This window comes from Pimephales promelas, chromosome 11, assembly GCF_988280905.1.
Source record: "Pimephales promelas chromosome 11, fPimPro1.hap1.1, whole genome shotgun sequence".
Lineage (NCBI taxonomy): Eukaryota > Metazoa > Chordata > Actinopteri > Cypriniformes > Leuciscidae > Pimephales > Pimephales promelas.
Window position 1 is genome coordinate 6,745,673 of NC_142779.1, and position 24,294 is coordinate 6,769,966.

The 24,294-nt window shown below is 38.6% G+C and overlaps 1 protein-coding gene across 1 annotated transcript; it reads right to left on the reverse strand.

Moving 5' to 3' along the window:
* Positions 1-680: 680 nt before the first annotated feature.
* On the reverse strand, positions 681-23,422 carry vwc2 (von Willebrand factor C domain containing 2). The gene is made up of 4 exons (XM_039672471.2): positions 23,193-23,422; positions 19,414-20,151; positions 16,329-16,458; positions 681-1,645 (listed from the first exon to the last, which is right to left on the reverse strand). Exons 2-4 carry the CDS (start codon positions 20,071-20,073, stop codon positions 1,494-1,496), a joined length of 942 nt encoding a protein of 313 aa, XP_039528405.1. The 5' UTR covers positions 20,074-20,151; positions 23,193-23,422; the 3' UTR covers positions 681-1,493.
* Positions 23,423-24,294: the final 872 nt, after the last annotated feature.

Here is a 24,294-nt window from a genome sequence, read left to right on the forward strand (position 1 = left end):
TATTCTGTTAAAAAATAAGAAATTGATTTTGACTTTAATCAGTGTCAATAATTATAAGTTATTCCGCAGAAGCTTTTTACAGATGACAACACTGTCAAAATGATTCCTATTCACACTGATCCAAGAAAACGATTAAAACGCTTTATTATTCATGCCAGGCCAGCAGCTGGCCTTTGTAAAGAAACTACACAGCTATAATCTGAACACATAATCCGAATACGCATGACGTCACCATTTTCACAAATTGTCTATAATTTGTCCCACAAAACTTGCACTTTGAAACCCGTTTTCAAAAGTTTTGCGATTTCAGGCTCCCAAAATGCCGTTGTATAAATGACCAGCCAAAATGCATAAAAAGTTTTCTGTTTTTATATGAAAACACTTGTGTGAACACTCCCTTACTCTAAAGTTTAGTTCACAAACTACAGGAACAGAACCCCTAGGATTTAGTGCTTTAAAAGCAAAATACTACACCAGGAGGTCTTCATTTACAGCTAAATTAAAAACATGAAGTTATTGGAATCCCCTCTTGACTTGGAAACTCCTCCTGGTTCAATATTCCTCGTGAAATCTGTGCCATTTTTCATGTTTTTACTTGACATTTCCTCTTGGCCCTGTGTTTAAAAATGGTAACTAACCTAAGTTGCCCTCGCATCAGCGTCTAGTCACAAACGAGCCTGCACAGTGTAATGATTTATTTGGAACATGAAAACACGTACACATAGAAACACGTCTTAGCAAAACGGACCTCAGATAAGAGCACGATAAGAGACTTAACATAAATGCAAACATCTGCAAGCAGCTTTCTTTCCTTCTTTGATTTCCTCACATGGACATCAAATCCATTCTGCTCTGTTGACTATCCTGACATAGCGTTAGATGTTATGTGTCAGAGGCATCCTGACAGCGGCATCATCTAATCAAAACGTTCCCCCAGACACATTGACAGCTGTAGGTGCGTTTATACATTCTAATAAGATGATCCGGTATTAAACGTTACGGCATATCAAAAGACAGTGGCTATAAAAAATATCATTTCACTGTAAATCAGATACTTGAATCCAATCATAATCGTCGAACCAGCACATACATAAATAAATATCCTTTATATGGGTTATAAATCTCAATACAAACTTGAAGTATTAATATAGTTGAATTCAACTCCATGCCTCCTAAGACTATACATGTAACTCTATCGTTCGTCATGACGCTATGCCAACTCAGAGGCTCCGTCGTAGCGAGAGGAATGTAGCGCTTTGCACTCCCAGGTTAATTGGCCTGTCCGCTGCATGCTACGGGACACTCTGAGTTCACAGTCATGAACGGTCACAAATGACCGTGATTGATGTTACGCCACACGGTGCTGGTGTCTTGGCTGCGTGTGAGGCTCAGGGCTGGCGTGCTGAGCCCGTACAGACCACAGCTGGGACGGGTGATCCAGATCCACAGCTGTCCGGGTGAAGGCTGAGGGTCTCGAGCCCCCCGTCGCCGCCTTAGCTCGGCTGGCACTCGTTCTTGCTGCAGGTGGCCTGCCGCTCGATACGCCAGGTGCCCTCCTCGTACGTGCAGTAGCAGATGGTGCATTCGTCAATCTTCACCTCTCGGCCGGCCGGGATCACCGCTGTGTCCGCGTAGCAGTTCGGCCCTGTGCACAGATGGGAAAGGCTGTATCAAACTGAGAGAAAGCCTGTTGAAACCAGCCAACAGAACTGCAACACCTGGCTTTGAGTGGCAGGAACTGTCAGGGATCAAAATGAAATGATGTCAGCTCAGCTGACCTCATGTAAGTTGTATGAGTTGGCAGTCAATCACAACACAATAGTACGACAGAAGTCAGTTCTTGCCCTGCATGTACAGGGCGCCAGGCCATATTAAGAAATGAAGAAGCAAATGAAATATTTAACAGCCAAATGACTTTTGAGCAATCATGGTTGTCCTGAATTGTTTCAGTTCACATTGCTATAGCTTTTGTCTAGACTAAGTTGACTTAAAGTTATATAAAATTAGGTGTTATAGTTGTATTTAATAAATAATTTTGACATTTTATTGCTGTAACTAAAGTGGTTATGATAATTTCCGTGCCGATATCACAGCTTTTTATAAAAAAGTGAAATCTTGTTGATTATGCTAACATGTTTGAACTACACTTGATTCAGTTGTATAATTGGACATCATTTGTTAAGTGATAAACAATATTTGTTTCTTCAGTTACACATTGTCATGTGATCAGTTAGTCAGTAAACAGACTAATGTATGTCTTATAAACTTATATATTAAATATACGAGTATATATAACTGGATCGAACATTAAAAATGACTCCCATTTCAGTGAGTGAGTCGGTTGTGAACTCAGTAACCACTCTAAATGATTCGCTTATTGAATCTTATTCAAACCAATAACTTATGAGCATGTTTTGGGGCAGTTTCATGAATCTTTTGACTTATTACAAACAACCAATTCATGCAGTATTTTTAGTGGCATTTAAAATTACCATGCACAAGATGATAGCTGATTAATTTAAAAAAAGAAAGAAAAGAAAAAGTTAATACCATTACAGAAAAATGCTACTTAGGCACAGCTTCCAGTTCATGAACAATATTTACGGAACCAGATTCAAACTAAAATCTTTTTTGTGTATCTCTTTAAATGACTTTTTGAAATAACCAGTTCACAAGAGTCTTTTTTTCATTAGCATTCAACACCAGCGTGCACAATATGATATCTGATTAAACGGAATATGGATGCATAAAAAGCTTTACCATTTGTCGCACTTTCCCAATTGCAACTAGATGTGTCATATTTGTGAGCATTTTAGTTGCAGTTAATCAACTCATTTCAACAAGGCAGCGACATTTTGTCAATCAGTCCACATCACAATGGTGTTAGAGGTTTCAAATGACAATGGTACATCTAAAGATGTTCACACTAGAGAGCCATGTTTAATATCTGACCTTCCATTAAACATGACTGTGTCATAACTTCAGAGAGGAGGTAATTGCTGAGCTTATGGTGCACCATAAACATTTATCAAGCCCCAAGTGCAGACTCAAACCTTTAGTGTGCTAATATATAAAGTCTTCCTTCCACTGCATACATTTTTAAATACTTTTATGCAAGTGCTCTCTCAAAATGTAAAAAAATTATACAAACCTAGTTTAAAACTGAATACAGCTATACTGCTTTAATAGTAAAGCTGGTCTCTGGAAATATAGTAGCTGTTGAAACTGATGAAGCCAACACTGATAAATAGAAATGGGAAAATAGATAAATAGGTACTGTATGAAAACATCCTTGTATAAAACAGCCATTATGCAATGGGTTATGCATGTGCACGACACATGAACAACTCCCCTTATTACTGTGAAGGCAAAAAGACCATGGACAAAAAAAAAAAAAAAAAAAAAAAAAAAACACCCATCCAAATATGGCCAGCTTTCAATGGAAAATAAAATGGCACTGCTATGCCACATCATGCACTGACCATGCAGGTCTAAAATGACTCAGGACAAATACTATGGCTTGTCACATTCTGAGGCATATGTTAACTGGAAAAAGAAAATTTGTCACGGCAAACTTGAACATTGTCTAGACAAAACCTGGCCTTAAATTTTAAAATGGTTCAAAGCTTGAATGGATTGGGTGTCTTTTCACTACAGGACAATCAAGCCTGATTAGTTTGGGGAAAAAATAAAGCCTACTAAGTCAGAACAGCATGAAGTATTGTGTTGAGTTTGGTGAACACAGCTTGAAAGCTCTAGCAGGAATTAAGGGAATTTTACACAGGACTCGATAGGCAGCAAGCTTTGCATTCATTTGCCATATAAATGAGAGGGTGTGTGAAACAGTGTGTGCAGCTGCTTCAACTCCATACTACACTGTAGAAACAAATCCATGACATTTATGCTAAAAAAGGGACAGTAAAACATACCAACCTAATATACCAACCTATTCAATATGATATACTTACAACCATAAAGCACAGATTGTAATGAGAGATTGAAGTTCATCGCACCTGAGGTACTGTAAATAATATACAGAAGTTATCAGATACAAACTCAAAATAAAACACTAAAGCACTAAACAATAACTTAACAAACTGTATGTACATAATTGATCAAAAATGACGTAACGTAATTATTTCAATCAAAACCATCATTTAGTATTTTACTGTAAAATCCCATAAAAAGCCACGTTTATTATAGGTTTTTACTGTGTATACTGTATATATAGTAAGGAAACTTACTGTTAACCAATTCACTTTTACAGTTAAAATTATGATTTTATACAGTGCAGCATATGAAAATATTGCATTCTGTGCTGACTCTAAATGATAAGTAATGTATATCTCAGTGAGTGTTATTTCTTTGTAAAACAGAATACAAACCAAAGAAATTGGAGTGTAATTTTGGATATGTCTGAAATAACCCACTCAGTCATTACTTCCTAGTCGGGCTTGGTTAAAAAATATTGATTTCTTAATTTTAATCGATTCTTATTTTGAAGAACCGATATCTATTCTGAAATCCTAAGATTTGACTTTTCAGTCTACGCTGTTTTCAGTTTATGAATGAATAGCGCGCGCCTCCCAATAAATCACAATAAGCTTTGTGTTTTGGTACTTCTGATATGAAACAAAGTGTGAGCTTTTAAATTCTGTCAATTTTGTTACGAAATTTTAACAATAAATACCATTTTTGAGCTCATCTCTTCCACGTTACTAGTTACAGCACAAAATAGACATGAATGAACATCAGAAGGTATGTACAACTGACTGAAATCCGTTATTATCAAATTTAATCATCTCAATCAATGAATGTCACGCAATGTTAAATTTACATCAGAAAAGCCATTCTAGTCCAAAAACTTGTTAGTCAGCTAGAAAAATGAACTCTAGAGAGGAGCATTTTTCTAAACATATTCATAATTTTGCATATTCATTGTATTTTCACTGTTCGTCAGTATTTAATGTTTGAATAATTTTATTTTTTTTATGAAAGCCACCATTTTTTTTAAAGTTATTTAAAAATGGCTTATAAAAATGAATCCATATAAGCAGCCAACAAATCAGTTAATTTTAACATTTAATATTATAGTGATGTACCAAATCGAGTTCCCTGTATAGTTTGCAGCATTAGAAAATTTGTCATGTATTATACCCTGATAGGCCCCAATTAATTGACATTAAATCGAAGTAGAATAAAATCGCTTGTGAAACATCAGCGGGATGCTCATGAACGGCAAGCTCCTGCTGCCTCTATCCCACACAGCTGAGGTTACATTTTAGATGTTAAATGTTTAGTCTCAAGTTAAAAAATTTTTAAAAAATCCTTTTCAAGCCAACATAATTCATTTTTGAAAAAATTATTCCATTACGGAGAAATGCTACCGGGGTGCAGCTTCCAATTCCCTCTTTTTTTACATTCGCCAAACAAGGATGAATTGGCATTCATCCTCTAAAAGACATTATAATAGAAGATGGACGACTACATAAAAAAAACATGGCCACATCAATCATCTTGTATATTTGGCTGGTGCTGTCAAGACATCATCCAAGCCATATTTATAATAATTTCAGAGCAAACACTTCAGATTCCTACCTCCAAATATCAAGACCATGGAAGTAAAAGCAGCGGATTCATCATGAACATTTATAGCTCAGATCACACTATGCCTCTGTACTGTATGTCTGTTAATATTAATTTGCTGCCATATATGTGTAACTGTTACATAACAGAATATGATTATGTATTGTCACATTGTATGTAATCATACAAAGAGAGGGGGTAGACAATGCAGAAAAAAGAGGAAGAAGAGGATAGGGAGGAAGATAAACGAGTTCAGTGCAAGCGTGAGCAAACAAATCGGCGGAGGAGAAGTCTGCTTGCTGCATTTTGGCAGCGGAAAGGAGTGTTTAATCACGCTGAGCAGACCCTTATCCCCGCCGCCTATCAAAGCGCTGCTGTAGAGGCTAAATTCAAGAAAGAGCACCATTAAAGACTTTGGTCCATTCAGAGATGAATTGCATTCCCCATGGTACAGTGGTAATTGAGATAAAAAGCAAAAGAGGAGGAAAGAAAAGCTAGGATCCTGAAAATGACATGATCTTTTAAAGCTCATTAGAGCTGATGTTCTCTGAAAGAGCCGGGATCATGGCTCACACTGCTCTGAGAATAAGTAAAAAGAAAGCCCTCTAATGCAGTTCTTTAGTCTATATGCATTATAAATACCACTAAATTTACTTACTTTTGTGGAAATGATGACTGTAATGGATGGAAATGCTATGTGGATTTGCAGGTTCAATTTTTAAATGTTCTGAAACATTAATGAACAAAATTCAACATTCTCATAATAAGTCACGCGCTATTCCACATAGACCTGAAATTTTCATGAAAGAGAAAGATGTCTTTACATTAGAGCTAGGCGATATGGCAATATATCTCAGCGACGATATAATATATGAGTCTATTTTTAGAGATTTTGCTCAATAATTTATTATTATCATTATTGACACTTTAGCAACTGAACAGTTGGTGGGAAAAATCTAATGTGTATCAGTAAATTAGATCCATGCATTTGCTCTTAAAGTGTCAACAGCTTAAAAAACCTGCTGTGTCATTAATGTTAATCCAACAAAATAAGACAAACATAAAATCAACACTGAAGAATTGATTTCTATTTCATTCACAGTCTATGTCGTGTTTGTTATTACATTTGATTATTTAATTTCTGTAGCATTTCTTACTACATGTTAAATAAACCTACTGTAGGCGTAGCACAGAAAGCCTATTGTAGATCAACATTCTGCCCTAAGAGTGATCGGGCAGGCCATAAGTAATAAATAGTAAGTACAGTAAATTGTAGAGATTAAAAAAATGTGGATATTTTGGATTATTTAAAAAAAAAAAACGAGTCCTAGTTTTTTTTTATTTTTTATTTTATTTGCCTGATTAGAACCAAACCAGTACAGAAGGAATCTCTGGAGTCTGACTGTTAATATTTACCAAAAATAAAGTCGAAATTTCCATTCATCTTTGCGAAAGGATGACAAAACGTTTGATGTGGGTGTGGCCACTTTTACTTAAACAGCTATAATTCTTGAACACAATAAAATCATTTCACCAAACACAGTACACCTATGTATGGGCACAGTCTGTGGTCATGTGAAAAAAGACACGGTGACTGGACAGTTGGAGGTGCTATACAATGTGATAATTAGCATGTAGTGTCTTTGTCCAAGGTGCCGTGAGAGTTTGAGGACATTCAAATCTCTAAATACAAAAAAAAAAAAAAAAAAAAACGGGCATCATCGGCCAATGAAGTATAATGGCCCTTGAGGTCTGTGAGAGATTTGAAAGAAATCGGCCACTGGGGACGTCTTACAGCCTAGGCCCTAGGCTATATAATATGTAATATCTTATAATTAGAGGGATAGTTCACTTTGAAATTAATTTTTGAAATGTTTTAGCTTACCTCAAGGGCATCCAAAATAGGTTACAATAGGTAAAACGATATAAATACTGTTTTTAAATACTGTACCGTTTTCTCACACAAACCGCTCGTTTCGTGTCTTAGGCCATCAATGTGTACTTACATTTACGAGTCATTAAATCATGTTTAATTTGGACTTCTCTGTGCATGCTCTTTGAGGTGGACCCCATAGACCTCCATTATATGACTGCCAGACAAGAACGGTTTGACCTAAAAATATCAAAATTGAAAATACTGTGGAAACAAAGACACCTACATCTTGGATGCCCTTGAGGTAAGCTAAAACATATCAAAAATTAATTTTAAAGTGAAACATCCCTTTAAGCTTAAAGGTCTTAAACCACTTGAACACCGTTAATTGCTGCTTGCAGCTATATTTTATTTTGTATCTTTGTTATGTTGTACATGTCCTATTGTTTGTAATTTGCTTCTTTGTTCTTATTTTAACAAGAATTATAATTATTGTGAAATCAAATTTCTCACATTGGGAAGTAAGATTTTGGTCATATTGTATCAGACATCTGTTAAAAACATACTTTATCCATACACTTTGCTTTTCAAATCCTGTTCTCCTACTTTCGGGCATCTCCTGGGCATAAAAGACTGGAAAAGTAGTGTTTCGGGAGAATGTAAAGAGAGCTGGAGGTGCTGTGCATATAAATGCACTGTCCTCTACTTCTCTCCTTCAGTATCACAGGGAATCACGCGCCATTACAAACGGATAAAACCATCAGCGGAACAAATCCGGCCGAACATATTTCAGAGGAAGAAAAAATAAGTATTTAAGATGAGCTGAGGCCTGAAAGTGATTTCTGGGGCCCTCTCTCTTAAGCCCCCATGAATATTTCTCCCTCTCCCATTTTTTTTCTTCTTGAAAATGCAAGTGAACCCTTTCTGCTCCCAGCACCGTAGATTTTCAGGGCTTTCGGCTCATGCTCAAAATGTTTATTGCAACCTCCTCAGATTAGCAGTGACCCGAGTGTCAGAGCCCTTCAAGAAGAGGGCTTGTTTCCCTGCATGTTGCCAAGGCGATGGCCCACATGAGAGGAGGTCGACAAAAAGGAAAGGGCTTCGGAGGAAATAAAAAGCATCTATTCCTTTTTGTAACACATGCACGCTATTAGTCGGTATTTTGATTCACCACAGCAATCACTCTTTTGAGTCTGTTCCTTAAAAAGATTTCTTCAGATTCATTCACTGATCTGTTCGCTGAGTCTTCCTTATACCAGTAGGTGTTTCTGTTTACACCTGGTCACTTCATGTGTTTTTACCGATCGGATATTTAATTTGTTAAAACGGTTCCATTTGGCCATATAAACGTGTCTCGATGTGCAAAACAGATATAAATCCAATCTTCAGTTCCCTGCTATTTGCAAATTTAACGAGATCAATGAAAGCAACAGGGGCTGTGTTCAAAATCTCCCCATACTCTCATTCACTATTCCCTAAATTACTCCACTACTAAAGTCACTTGAATGAGTGAATGAAAACAAGTGAGTGAATTCATACACTGAGTTTGTGCTTGCTGTTTAATAATCATTTTAAACTTAGCAAACTAACAGCTCCAGTAGTAAGATGAAAAGAGGTATCTTGAACTCTGTAATGGAAACTAGCATGTTTAAACCTTACTTAAAGGTTCTCTGAGCGACCCTGGGTGTTGACGTTCGGAATATTTTCAAACAAATCGGAGGCTAGCTAGACCCTCCCTCCGCCGCATCTCATCTCCTCCCCCTCCCTTCCGTCCTTCCTGAAATAATTGTGAACGTGCATAGTTCTAGCTAATTATATCCTTGTGTGGGTTTGGCGAACATAAAGCGTCAATTTAGAAGAAAAAAAAACAATTTAACGTTACCCACCTGTCCAGCAAATACAGAGCAACCTGACGTCGGACTGGAAGCCCTTCTGCCGCCGGAGTTCTCGCCATCGTTCAAAAGCTTTGCTACCGATGTAAATTCGGAACTTCGCACGTTCTTTATCCGACTCCTTCTTCTTTTTAATTTGTTCTTCAGAACGACGTCTCTTTGGTCGTGTGTCGGCCATTTTTCAAACTTCCCTCTGATGCTTCTATCTCCTTCACACACACACCCCCTTCATGTGCACGCGCACTAACCCCCCAGACCCACCCTCAAATACTTCTTGCCAGTGATTGGCTGAAACACTGTTTGTTAGGTTTTGTGGTCCGGGTGAGACATGATTGTTTTTGTTGCCGTTTGTGGAGCCTGTGGTGTCTACAGAGACCGCGTTTTTTTACAGTGTGTTTAGGGGACAGGCAGCTAGCCGATAGTGAGGAGACGTTTGATGTATGTGACAAAAAATGTTTTGGCCCCACATCGCTTAGAGAACCTTTAACAATTTCATACTCAAGTAAAAAAGGAATTTATACCTGTATGATATTATGCTGTAGCCACATTGGACCAGCGGTTTGGAAATTAAAGCTGCCGTCGGCAACTATGGCTGATTGAGTGGACTTTGGCAACATTTTGAATGTTTACAACTCATATGGCCCTCCCCCACTATCAACGAATACCCTCCCACAGAGTTTGTGCTCGAGTGCGTGCGCACCAGGTTTTCTGTGAACGTGACCGTCTCATCAGCAGTCATCAACACCATGGATTATTTGGAGGTGTGCTGCCCTGGCTAATCTACCAATATATTGCAATTGCTAATGTCATTTATACTCTAAATGAGCTTACTTGGTTTGTTAGTGTTCCACCATCACTCTTCCTTACTGCACGAACTTCAGGCGTGTGCATGTGATTATAACGTGCGCGAGGGGTGGCGTGTGCCCGATCTGTGATTGACAGTCAGATCTCACACCCCCCTGCGCTGATTTGACACAGTGAACAGGGAGCGCTGGATTTTTGCAAAACAAATAACACGCTCCAGATGGAGTTAGAAGCTCTGTTTTTTTTTCTAAAACCACTTTATTTATGTTGTTCTGTCGGATTATAGTGTCGATTTTACTGAATATGCAACATGACATCATGACTTTTGCGTAAACATATACGCCACTTTCGAGTCAGGTGGCGTGTTATCTCCACGCATTTTGTGCTATCCGCGTGTATGCGTATATGTCTACGCCATTAACGTCCGCGTCATTCCGCGTGTCCGAACACGCAGTCAAATCTCCTGTCATAAATGCCATTAACCCCAGTGACGGTTAAGTTTAGGGATGGGGTTGAGGAAAGTCATATCTTTTTTTTACCTAGGATGGTAAGGGAACAGTCATAAATGCCATTAACCCCAGTGACGGTTAGGTTTAGGGACGGGGTTGAGGTAAGTCATATATTTATATAACGTTAAGTCAACGGCGTTCATAAACACGCTGAAAGGCGATTATGCGTCTTGATAGCACGCCAAAAATGGAAATACGAATTGGCGTCTCATACACACGCTACTTCATGAGATCAGTCTGGAATATGATAAAAAAAAATGTTGCCGACGGCAGCTTTAAATTCAACGGTCACAGTGCATTCGTTATTGCTGTGCATTGTGGGATTGAAGTGCACTCAATAACGTCCACAATCGGACACCACTACAAATGGCTGTCCCCTCGAATAGTGCCCTATGGGCTCTATGCACGGCGTTATTTCCGGTGAAGGTGTAAGGATGCTCGATAACTTCCGCCGATCATAGAGTCCAATGCAATAGCGAGAATTTATATTGAATTTTATACTCCATGGTTACACTAATGAAACGTTAGTCACAAAAACAGATAAAACAGACACCCCTCGTTGTGTTTATGCTTCTTTTTAAAATTATATTAAATAAACATAACTATATATAAAATTACATCTAAACCTATGTACGTTTCGTTTCAAAGACGGGAGGACAGTAAATATTGAAGACTCTGCCATAATCCCGTTTTCTCCGGTTTTCCTCCGCTTTAATCTACACAACCGGAAATGGACGAGCATCCTTGCGTCAAATGCGGAGCTTATGCGTGCATATAGCCCATTTAAGGGTATAGGGGGTGATTAGGGGGTACTACCTTGGTCTTTTCACGATCAGATGGGGTTAATTATGACAAGTATTCTTTCCTAAAAGAGGGTGTTGTAACTTTGGGAGTCTGAGATATTGGTTCAGCTTTCTCTCTGAATCTTAAAGCAGCAAAAAGCACTCAATGCCAAGTTTCTTATTTACTGACAGTCCCTGAGTGAGTGAAAAGAACGCAGAGCGCGGTGACTGAATCCGAATGCCCCCCCCCCCCCCCCTTTCTTTTCGAGTCCCAACAATGCTGCTGCTCGCAGATGTTCTTTGATATTCATGAACAACTGCCTGGGGTGGATATTAGCAATAGCGTTCACTTTCATCTCCCCCCATGGCACTTCCTCAAGTGTCTCCCAGCATAGTCTTCCAACAACAGACCCAGGCGGTGCGCTGCACGGGAACATAATACTTCATTGAGCGGCTAAGAAAGAGGTGCTTGCCTCTGCTCTTCATGAGCAACAAATAGAGATATCAGCCCTCATGACTGCTTTACAAACCCTTTGTGCTTTTCATGTGTTAACAACCACTTAAAATTAATGAAACTGTGGCTAATAGGATGAAATGTGCGCCACTGTCTTGGAGGTTTAGGTGGCCTTGCACTGTATTTACCGCATTCACTGAAAGCTGCTGAGGCTGGCCACGGATGAATCAGCTCAGTGATGAGGCGTTCTAATGACCGAACAAATTACAAGCATTTACGTCCTTTGAATGGTGTGGTTTCTGTGACCTGAGCTGAAACAGTTGGAGGGGAAGGCTTTTGTAGTGGTAAGAATGAACCAAGCATATGATTATGATTATGAGAGAAATGCTTGCAACCCATTTAGAAATCGATTCTCCTCACTGCTTTCCCATTCAGTGTCAAGCCTGTCAACCAAAATGAAGTCGACAGCCCCCATTTCTTCTTCAGCTATTATCATTTCATCCCTTAGACACCACATTTTTCCTCAAAGGGCTGGTCTTTCATACAAAAAGCGCAGTCAATCAGATGGTAATTGACTCTTAATGGTACCAATTAAATAATCATTCTCCTTTTGATTTATTGGACAAGTCACTTGCACAGAAAGTTGGAAAGTTTCTGTATTGATATTGGGGGGTGGGTGGGGGGTAGCACGGCTCCTTTAACCCGTTCTTGGAGATACATTTACAGCTGAAGCAATTTGAAATTAGCTGTGCATTCTGTTAAAAGAAACTTATAGCACTAATATTTCAGTAGTGTGTCTGACTCTTAAAAGTGTGAAGTGCATTTATATCCATCTGTTGCCTTTGACGTCACAGTTTAGGATAGTTGCTAGTGAAGGTTTTGGGACTGTGTCAATTTTCAGGATAGATAGAGACTGAATCAATGTATGTCTCTCTCTCTCTAAAACTTGTGGTAACTTATGTTGCCCAAGGTCAAAAATGTTTATTTGTTAGAATCCAGTAAAACAGTAATATTATGAAATATAATTTCAGTTTTAAATAACAGGTTTTTTTTTTATTTTAATATAAAAAATACTTTATTCCTGTGATGTCAAAGCTGCATTTTCGGAAAATTCTCCAATCTTCAGTGTCACATGATCGTTTAGAAATCTTTATATGCTGGTTTGGTGCATTTATTTGAAAAGAGTCGCTTAAATTGTTGTGAAAACAGTGATACATTTTCTTTCAGGATTCTCTGATTAACAAAAGTAAAAAAAAGTATTTATTTTCAATAGAAATCTTTTTTTAACATTATAAATGTCTTGCCATCCATCCATCCATCTGCCTCCCCTCCCTCCTTCCCTTTTGCCTGTAAACCTTCAAATTGGATTTGTTTTTAAACTCAAGGCTTTGACAAGCTATTATTCAAAGCTTGTCATAACAATCCTTCATTTTCATATGAATTAATTTGTATTCTTCTTTCTTACATACAAACTGCAATTATGCAACCTGTTTTCTACATCAATTCAATTCAAATTGAGGAATTCCAAATGTCGCACGACCCTGGTGTTCGTGCACAGCCATAAGCCAATCATCATTGCCATAATGTCATCTTGGCTCCGGAGTGATCAGTCATGGCTATTCCGGCTAATGTCGGCTCTATAGACCCGATTTTTTTTTTTTTAATCATGTACTTCCTGGGGGGCTTCAGCATCAGTCGCTGAGGTCTCAACGGACCTCCTTGATGTTCTCTCGTCATTAATTTTGTGTATGTGATTATTATCCTCATCAGAAGCAAAGTTAGAATCACAGCCGGCACCCATCCTACGTTGTCACCTCACGACGCTTTGAAGTCTTACTTTTGAAGAGTGCAAATCTCATGGGGTCAGAGCATCTGCTTATTGCATTGCATCTGCATTGGGAGTCTTTGTACCTAAGACATTTGCAGCAAATCAGAGTTGCCATAGCTGGGGCATCCGGTGCAGGTTTCTGCCTACAGGTTGTCCCCCTCGTTTGAAATCGTGATCACACTCGCAAGTCTGTGATCCACCCCCACAAGATAAGCACAAAAACCACAGGAAGCGCAAACATCGTATTAGACTGATTTTATCCAACGCAACAATTCCGAGATGAAATCAAATTGCAGACTACCTGGCAAGCGCAACGGAGCTGAACCGCGCCGTGAAATCACTAGGCGGCTGTAATCTTGTGCGTTGAACAAAACTGTTTTCAATCCATCATAAAACCATACAGCTTGACTGCTTGAGTGTGCACATACATTTGTAAAGCTGTTTGAATTCACAACGGCACGACTTGATGAAATTGGCCCGCTTTTGTTCCCTGGATTCCATCTCACACCCAAACACCAACTGAGAGACATTTGATCAGGGAGTCTTCTTGGCAGCATCTCAGCAAATGCCAAGATGATTCATTTAAACATGTGTGCTCTTTAAAATAATTGGCCCGCATCACCCCTCCCCCATTGTCCACACTACGCTGAGAGTTTAGCTGCAGAGTCAGAGATCCATTTACCAAGTCATCATTTCTTTTCTGCTGAAGGAGGCAGCGTGGCTGCCGGTGCCATATTAGATCAGGATCCAGGCGTACACAAGAAGCAACAGTCTTGGACATGCTGTCTAAAAGCATCTCAAACAGCTCTATATAACCCAAACTGAATCAGAAAACTTCTCCCAAGACATTGTAATGTGTTCCAATCACTGAACGCTCACACACTAACCTGAGGTCACAGCTTTTCTTTCCTCCCCCCTTCTGAAAAACACTCCTCTGGCCAAAAAGAGAACAGCACGCACAAGGCAGACAAAAGGAGTCGCATCTCTGTCTCCTACATAGGCAGCAGCCTTTCAAGACAGCATCTTTACAGCATGGGTTATAGTTTATCCGCTCCTCGGCAACCAACGAGAGGAACGTCTGCGCTTCGTCCACTGACCACGATTCAGCCATTTCTCTTTTGGAAGTTTTTTTTCTTTATTTTTTCTTCAAGCAAGTCAAGCAAGTAGTTTTAAAACCGGTGCTACAACGCTATTTAAATCTAGCGGGTTTGATACAGTATATCGCAAATACAATGAGGGTGGTAGTGACGATGTCTGTCTGACCAATCAGTGATCTGCATTGTGTTTTAGTACTGTTACGGTACGCTTTGAACCTCAACAGAGGTGGTACCGTTTAAAGCGAGCCGTACCACGCAGTGGAAAAGCGCCACAAGTGAGCCGTACCGAGCTGACCCGTACCGTACCATGCAGTGGAAAAGCTCCATAGGCAGCGGTGTCCGAAATCGCATAGAGTATGTACTGAAAGTAATTACTTTGCAACCAAAAAAGTATGTTCTGTAGTATGGATGTTTGTAGAGTGAATATAATCCATGTTGTACTTTTCATGTGACCTACCAGCATCAGTTACATCACTTTTCTGGCATTTACAAATCCTCTTCTGTGGCCTCATGGGATAGTAAAGCATCCATCAAATCTGCACTTCAGAATATTGTCGGACATAGCAGCTCACCCAGGTATTTTTACCTACAGTACGTTTTAGTGAATTCGGAGATACAACTCTAATCACATTCTGTTTTTTTGCCCACTAAATTGAAGGGAAGTATGCGATTTCGGATGCAGCCACTGCATTGCTTTCTCTGCAGTACTTAATACACTGCCTGTGCCTAACAATTTGTCCAAAACAAGGTATTTCAGATTCCTTGTGGAACAGCAGCCTTCTTGTCAGGAGCGAGCCCTGTATCTCTTAAAATGCTGCTTCTGTAGGCAAGGCAGCTCACTAGGTTTTGTAACAGAGCTGAAAAAAGGGTGCCATGCAAAGGGTGCTTTTCATGTAGAGTGGCTTTGAAAACTCTTCCTTCTCTGCGGCGGGCGCTTTGACGAGAGACTACACACCTTATATTTCTGTATTTCCAGCCAAATGGGAGGGAAAAAAACATGCGTAAAAGTTTAATCATCTGCGCCCTAGGGCTGGAGAAAGCAGACTGCAACCGAAACACCTGCCTGTGCAAATCACCTCACCTCCTGGAAACAAGCTGAGCAACTTTGCAGGTTCATTAGTGCTATATCTGTCTGAATAATGCATCTCGGCAACTATCTTAAACAAAGGCCTGCAGATAAATAGAATCTCTTTGGGTTTGCATCACCTCACTGATGGCAAACTGGCTGTTATAGAACAATGAGATGGATCCGCACGTAAGGCATACAAGAGGTGGTGAGATCTGCTTCTCTGTGCATGCTTTCTGCAAATTTTCTTCACGGTGTGGTAATTGGATGTAGTGGACGGGAGTCTCAGTGGTCATTTTACAGATCCGATACTAACCTAAATCACCCGCTCTTGGGGGACACTGCAGGGGTTCTGCAGTCCAGGGAATGAAGGTTTGAAAGCTGGGAGGAGGAGAATCAGAGAAAGAGAGAATGGCTGGACGAACACAACTACTTACCGCTCTTGCACACCGGGCAGCACTGCTCAGGCTCATATTCTGGATCAACACACTCTGTCTGCGGGCAAGCGGACACAGAACAAAGAACCTCTCCACTGGCCTCACAACGGCACTTCTCGCAGGGAGACACCTAGAAACATACCCAGACAAGACACAAAAATGTTGGAGCATTTTTAATACTATTAGGATTTATATGAGGTTCAATCATCAGAGCAAGAAAAACAAGAGAGTGCTTCTTTGAGGGAACTGATGAGTGTTCAATTTAATTGATGAGCAGGCTTCATTTCTGCCAATCTTGGAGTATATTAACAATGCTTACCTACTTCCTCCTGGCAATACTTCTGGCATCGCTCATCGCCCTTCCTTCCTTTCCATATTTATGTCCATGGGGAACTCTGAGTCATGTCTTACCCTCGGAGCCCATTCATTATGAATCAGTATCAATACTTGTCTCCCTTATTTGAGTGATTCTTCAGCTACAGACACTTTTATAGGGTTCATTTTTTATTAAAACATTTTAAAAAGGTCACATTAAAACTGTCTAGGAAACTTTTAGACCATCCCTTAATTTACATGAGCTATTTATCAAATGTCTTTAAATATATTTTATTATGTAGACACAGACTTTCAATAAATTAAAATTATGATAATCTAAAAAAAAAGTGTAAAATTTGAACTAGTTCTATTTTTAAATGTTTGGTAACACTTCCATTTGTTAACATTCGTTAATATGAGCTAACAATTACAAATACTTCTAAATCATCTTAAGTAATGTTAATTTACTAATACATTATTAAAAGTTGCATCTGTGAAGCAAGGAATAATTGACGACGGGCCATTGATATATTAGAAAATAATGCACACCCGCGGTGGTAATGTGGAAACGAAGCGGATTTGTTGTTTTTAACTTACTGTATTATTTACTATATTTATTGCTTTTCCCTGAAAATAATTACACACATTAGAAAGTTCGTCAACCAATCAGATTCAAGCATTCAACAGACCCATAGTATAATATTATTTAATGTATCTGATCTAACATGAACAGTTGACTAACGTAAACAAACATTTTATAAATACTGTAGCAAATGTATTGCTCATTAACTAATGATAACTAATTGGACTATGTTGTAAAGCGCTAACAATTTACATAAAGTTGTATGACCATTATGGTTCGACAAAATATTACTTAAGTGAAAATGATATGGACAATGTGTGCAAGTATTTTTGATAGCTTGCTTTTTATGCAAATGCATAGGGAGGCGTATTGCATTCACTTGAAGAAAAAAAATCTACTCTGTTTTTCTGAATTAACGAGTTAATTATCTCAGAATTACGAGATTATCTTTCATGGAAAAAAGTTTTTGCTCTGTTTTTCTGAATTAATGACTTGATTATCTCAAAAATTAGGAGTAACTCATTAATTCATAAAAACAGAGTGAACTTTTGTTTTCAAGAAAAATATCTCATAATTCCGAGATAATTAACTTGTTAATTCAGAAAAACAGAGCCAAACCTTTTTTCCATGAAAAATTATCTTGTAATTCTGAGATAATTAACTCGTTAATTCAGAAAAACAGGGTCGATTTTGTGAATGCAATACGCTTCTGTAGAGACAACAAAATTAGCCTTAGTAAGAAAATGAGTGCCATTTTATTCCATAAATGTTTAAAATGTAATTTCCATCTCTGAATAGTGATTTCAGAACAAGAGAAATTTAAACATTTCTGCTGTGGTTCATGTATATATAAACTTTTCGACATTGTTAAAAGACAAGTATAATCTAGCGTTTTTTTTTGTTTTTTTTTTAAATCCAAGGCACCAAAAGTGTCCATATGCTTTTTATGAACCTAAAACGAACTGTATTCATGTGATAAATTCAGAGTCTTGTCACACAGTGGATTTCTGAAGCATTCATGTGACTCTACAGATGTCCCAGAAATCACATACTGCATGTATATGAACAAACCGATCAGTTTTGCTCACTGCTTCTCTGCTACCAAGAATAAAGTACAAAGGACTTTTCAGGCATTAGCATTTTCTGTGAAAAGAACCGTCTCCACACAGTATCTCCTGAGACAATCTTTAACAAATCAAACAGTGAACAATGCGTCACGTCCAATTGTGATGTAAAAGAAAATTTCAAAATTCTAAAATTGAAAAGCAGCTCCCCCTGAGAAGCCCGCATTGTGGGACTAAACAGATATGATACCGGACTCATTTCATTCTGCAGAGGGTTTAATTGTTACCTTTGCAGTCTGCATATGCATCAGTTACAGCTGAGCACAACCAATAAATTCAGTGCTTGGTCATCATTACCACTCTTTGCGAAAAGCACTTATGCTGACTTCTGCATTTATAAATCTCACTGCTTACTACAGTATAAAGCTCAGGTGCTTTGGATAAGGACTCCAATGACACCGGAGGAGGAACCAATGAAAATTAAATCAAGAGTATAAGCTGTAAAAGCAGCTAATGGCTTTGTGAGGCACATGCAGTTCAAAAAGAATCATTCGTGCACCTGCTGCTAACTCTAAAACTGATGACAAGCCTTATCCCACTAAAGGCAAATTAGAGAGCATCATAATAGGGCCTTACAGGAAAAAGGCCTGTCTTCTCTTACACTGCCTAAGCAAGATAAGTCACCATTAGTTTCACATAATAATTGAACTCTTCACACATTCACAGCATGAAATGCAGGAAAAAACAGCATTTTATCTTATTGCGAGCCTCTTCCTGGGGGACAGGCTCAGGCTGAGAAAGAGTGATGGATTAAAAAGGAATAAAAAAGTGCAATTTCGAAATCTAATTTTTGGCCTGCTGGAATCAATACATAATCAAGACATGATGTGCACACACACAGATTTCTTTAACTGGACAGAAAACTCCCCTGGACCACAGAAATTCGATTCCACTCAATAATGTGGATTCACAAGGGTGAAGATCTAAACTCAAAGTCTTCACATGATAATCTCCCATTAAATAAAGGTCACTCTCGGACTCCTGACACTGTTGAATACAGATAAAAGAGAAGAATAAACCTGGTTAAAGATGGATAATGAATCATTTAATGTGCTGCTCTAACCTTAAACTCCTCCAGAGATGAGTAGACCTTTCCTCGAAATTCACAGTAGTTTTTCTTCTCTTTGCACTGCGGGCAGCACTGGCTGGTGTCAACACGCAGGCAACGTGGGTGAAGTTTCGGACACTCGGGTTGGGCGCACAGAGGACCTTCGTCTGTACACAAACAGGGGCAGGTGGAGGGTCCCGGGGTGAATTTGTCCCCGATGGCGAACACAAACCCTGTCTCGTCCATGCAGCCCTTACCCCTGTAATCGGGATACGCGTACTCGTCGGTCGCATCGAGGGAGGCGTTGGCCTCTTCCGTAGGAGCCTCTTCGGTTTGCTTGAGGGATTCTTGCTCACTCCAGGCTTCGAGGGTCTTACCCTGCAGTTTGGACCCTCGTCTCAAGGGGCTGGAGTTGGGCCGGGCCCTGATGGCACTGGATCTGTTCACGCCCTCCAATTCAAGATTACTCAGCTCCTCCAAACGCTGCCTTGCACTGGGGCTTAGCGCACCCTCCCTGGCTTGGGTCAGAACGCGCTCCAAACGCTCTTTCTCCCCACCCTCCGGCACCGACACAATGGGATTGCCTCGCGCGCTTGTATACAAGAGCCAAGTTACAAAGATAAGTCCTGTTGTCATGGCAGCCGAGTGAAGCATCTCACTCCTCTCCACCAGCATAAAATTACGGGACTGCACCTGGACTCACATAACAATCCTTAAATTGCATGTATTACAGCAGAAGCAGCGTTGTCACATCTGTAAAAGAAACAAACTACAGGTTTCAGCACCATGGACAGGGGTATGTAATATCAGTCAGAGAACTTGGCTACATTAAATACCAAACAGTTTCAGAGTGTAACACTAGAATCAGTGATCTACTACACTCCTTAAAACACCCAACACTGATTTTTCAGTCGAGTTAATCGTTGAGGCTGTGAAATTGATTTTATGAAAAGTTGTTCACTAACAATCATCCACTAAATCCAAAATAATGTGAACAATCCATCTTGAATTTATAAGCATTGCCTAGCTAAAAGTTCCTTTTGCTCATAATATAGTTTCCAATTCAGACCATTTGCTGTCCTCCTATGTACTGGACTATAAACAAATATGATTGCATTGTGTGCACTGTAAAAAATACAGTAAGTAGCCTGGTTGCCTTAAAATTTTAGGTTCATCGAAATAGAAAAAATGAGTTGATACAATGTAGGAGATTGATTTAATCATCAGAAACTCAAAATATTATGTTTTCTGAACCACATTAATTATTTAAGTTGATTTAACAAAGGAAAAAATGTTATGATTACAAATCATGAACATATTTTTTTTTTACCGTGTGACTGTTTTAATTTCTGTTGTTGTTGAGTTTTGTCATGTTTAGTAGGCTAACTTGTTGTCAGAATGGATTTGTTCCACAATGAACAATTAGTTGATTGTTAAACTTGTACACCTTTCACGAAACAGGTCAGTGAGTATTTAAAAGTACAGTGAGTATTTTAAGCATTAATTGAATGCTTTTTATTACAAGAGTTTGTGTGGTGAGGGTCCATGTGATGTAGTCAATAGACGTCCACTTGGCTCTCTGTCACTTGAATGAAAAAAAAAAGAGAAGTAAAATATAAGCAAGCACAGTATAAATGGTATAAGATAAAATAAGAATGATAAGAATTGTTACTATTTCTCAATGTTTGTTTCACTCAATCGATTTGCAGAATTCTTAAGGAGCTGATTTGATTGATACTTATTGAATTCCAAATATATAGGACATGTCATTTGTTGCCAAACAGGAAATAACCCAAAATAATATAACTACTTATATTGTTTCTTCTCTTTTTTTATGTTGATTTTTTTTAAGAGCTTTACAACTTTCCAATGCTGAAAACATGTGAAAACTGACTGCCTCGGGTGCAATCACACATAGCGACAGCGATCTTCCAGTCGCACCTCCACGCATCAATTTTCACGGGGGTGATGGACGCGAAAGTAAATTGCCTCAAGGGAACTTGAGTCACAGGCACTTCTCCGTCCATCTAAGCGCAATCAATTCACTTCAATTGAATCTGTTAAATGACACGAAGAGGTTAATCGAGGAATAGATTTTAGAATGGAGGAAAAGGCCTTGTGAACAAAATATTTCAGCACTATCACATGAGCAAGATTGCTCTAAATATCAGCATGGCTGTGTTTATCTGTCGGTACAAGGCTGCAGGTAATCACAGCTGTGCTATTATTAAAGTTGCAATGGCACGGAAGTATCGGCAGATCTTTTCTTCAGTACTGTGGCGTACATATAAGTGTAAAAGATCGAAAAAAAATGCAGCTTTGACAAACATTATGAGGTTAAAACAATTGGGAAAATGGCAACAAATGCACAGATGAACTCTTGACAATAAGATCTATAACCTGCATACATTGAAGAAGAATTTTGATTTCATTCATTTTAAATAACAGATTGGACCACAGAAATTAATCTGATGCTAAATTTCCAATGTGTTTATACAACAGTTCTCCAATTATACACTTCAACAAAGTAATTTAATACCAATCAAATGATGTTTCAGACAAAAACTGGCCAGTTAATAATTTGTATATTTCTTCTCTGTCAAGTGTCCCAACTAAAATAGTTTCACAAGAAGCCAATTCATCCACTATGGATTCTAATACTCTCATGGTTTTGCATGTCATGCTTCCCCACTCACAAGCGAGAGAAACCCATGCATGAAGAGAAAACACCCAAGGTCTAATATTTAAAAAAGCAGGTTCTGCAAGAACCAATGAGGTTCATTCTCGTGTTACACAGCACCTTTGAGCTTCTGCAAGAACCAATGAGGTTCATTCTCGTGTTAAGAAGCATGTTTGAGCTTCTGCAAGAACCAATGAGGTTCATTCTTGTGCTACGAAGCATGTTTGAGCTTCAGCAAGAGGTTTGTTCATTTATATGTGAATAAAAGCCTAAATTAAAAGCGATCGAGTCGATTCAGAAAAATTGGACTAAACCACTCAATTCATATGGATTAGTTTTAAAATCTCTCTATGAACTTTTTAAAGCGTCAAAGTGGTAGTTGCGTAGATGTCAATGGAGGGAGAGAAATCTCTCAAATCTGTGTTCCGAAAATGAACAAAAATCTTACAGGTTTGGAACAACATGAAGATCAATTTTTGGGTGAACTAACCCTTTAACAAAAAAAAACAATATCTGAAGAGGAAAAATATTATTGGAAGTATGATATCAAACAAGATGTACAGTAATTTAAATTTCAAAATTAATTTGCATATAATGCATATAAAAAGCCATGCATTTATTTGAATTTCAGTCCCTGAGGACTGGAGCCTGTTGATGCAATGCACAGGTGCTCTTCACAGCATTATTCATATCCACTCGACAATCACATCTTCATCTTCACGTTCAACGATACAAAGTGTAACTGAGGCAATCATTTGGAGTTCACATGTGGCTGAGAATGAGAAAAAGAGGCGTAGATATCGATGCGACATAAAGAACACACTAAATCGGTTCATTCGCTGTAACACTGACGCTATTAGCTGTAATATTCACACCACCCACATAAGTTAATTAATGTAACGTAACCCAAAGAAAAACACGCAGAGACCACACATAGCGAATGATCTATCTGATCCATGTCATACTTAATTCTTTGACCGTAAATATCAGTTCAGTTCATTTTGGGCACATTTAAGTATTGGTCGTGTAACATACTATCTTGACTCATTTTAAACGTTTAACTGTAACTTTACAATGCCATTTAGATATATTAAAGCTGACTAGACGTCCATACCTGCATCTTTCCGTCGGTGTTGTTGGTGTGTTGTGTAGATAGTTGTCACACAGTTTACATCGAGGCTCGTTCATCAGTCTCTGCACACTCCACATCACCTCAAAACTGCGCTCAGGAAATAAGACAATTTAAATGTTGCCAAAAATGAGGACGACAGGGCTGTTAATGTCTCCCCAGCTCTAGTCTGAGAACCGAAAGAAAGGAGTGGACTCTTCAGCACCAGAGACTAAAAAAAAAAAAAAAAAACATAAACCGGCAGACTTGCGTCACAGGGTGAGGAGTTTAATGAAAATCGCGCGTCACCTTTCCGACCACCAGGTGGCACATTCTCTTACTAGACTCACATACATTTCACTGTGTGATTAATCTTTTGTTCACGATGTTTTGACAGAGACTATCCATTCTTAGATTATTCGTGAGATGTGCGATGAACGACGTGTCTGTGTTCCAGATTTCTGTGTTGGCATTCATCTCGAGATTCTCTGAGGACAATGTATGAGGTTTAAAACTGCAGGTATAAAACTGATGAAAATGCACATGAAGATCGAACTTTTCTGCCATGATTTGTATTGATTTTATTTGCTTGCTGTTGCACTGTAATGGGATCTCTTCAGTTGTGAACAGTGAAATCAGAACACACACACTTTATGGGGATTTTCCAGTTACAATTATTTTTATACTGTACAAACTTATATTATATCCCCATCACAGAACACGTTCTGTATTTGTACATTGTCAATAAATAAATAATAAACAACTTAGTATGATTTATTAGATGTTTTTCTCATTGGGTTCAAAAATGTCAGGATTTTGGATATTGCAATCTTTGTAGGGACATTTTGTACCCAGTAACCCATAATGTAACCACACACACCTCATTGTTATTTTAATAAAAAATTGTTTAGTATTTTTATTTAGCGATTTAAATTATGAGGACATCGTCATGTCCTTGTAATTTAGAGAGTGCGTCTCCTAAAACCTAATGTAGGTCAAACCAGTAAACACACATCTAGTCTTTAAATGAATGAGATGATATTTGTTAAATCATAACCATAACTACAAACCTGTTGATATCAGTACATTGAAAGCTTTGTTCGATTTA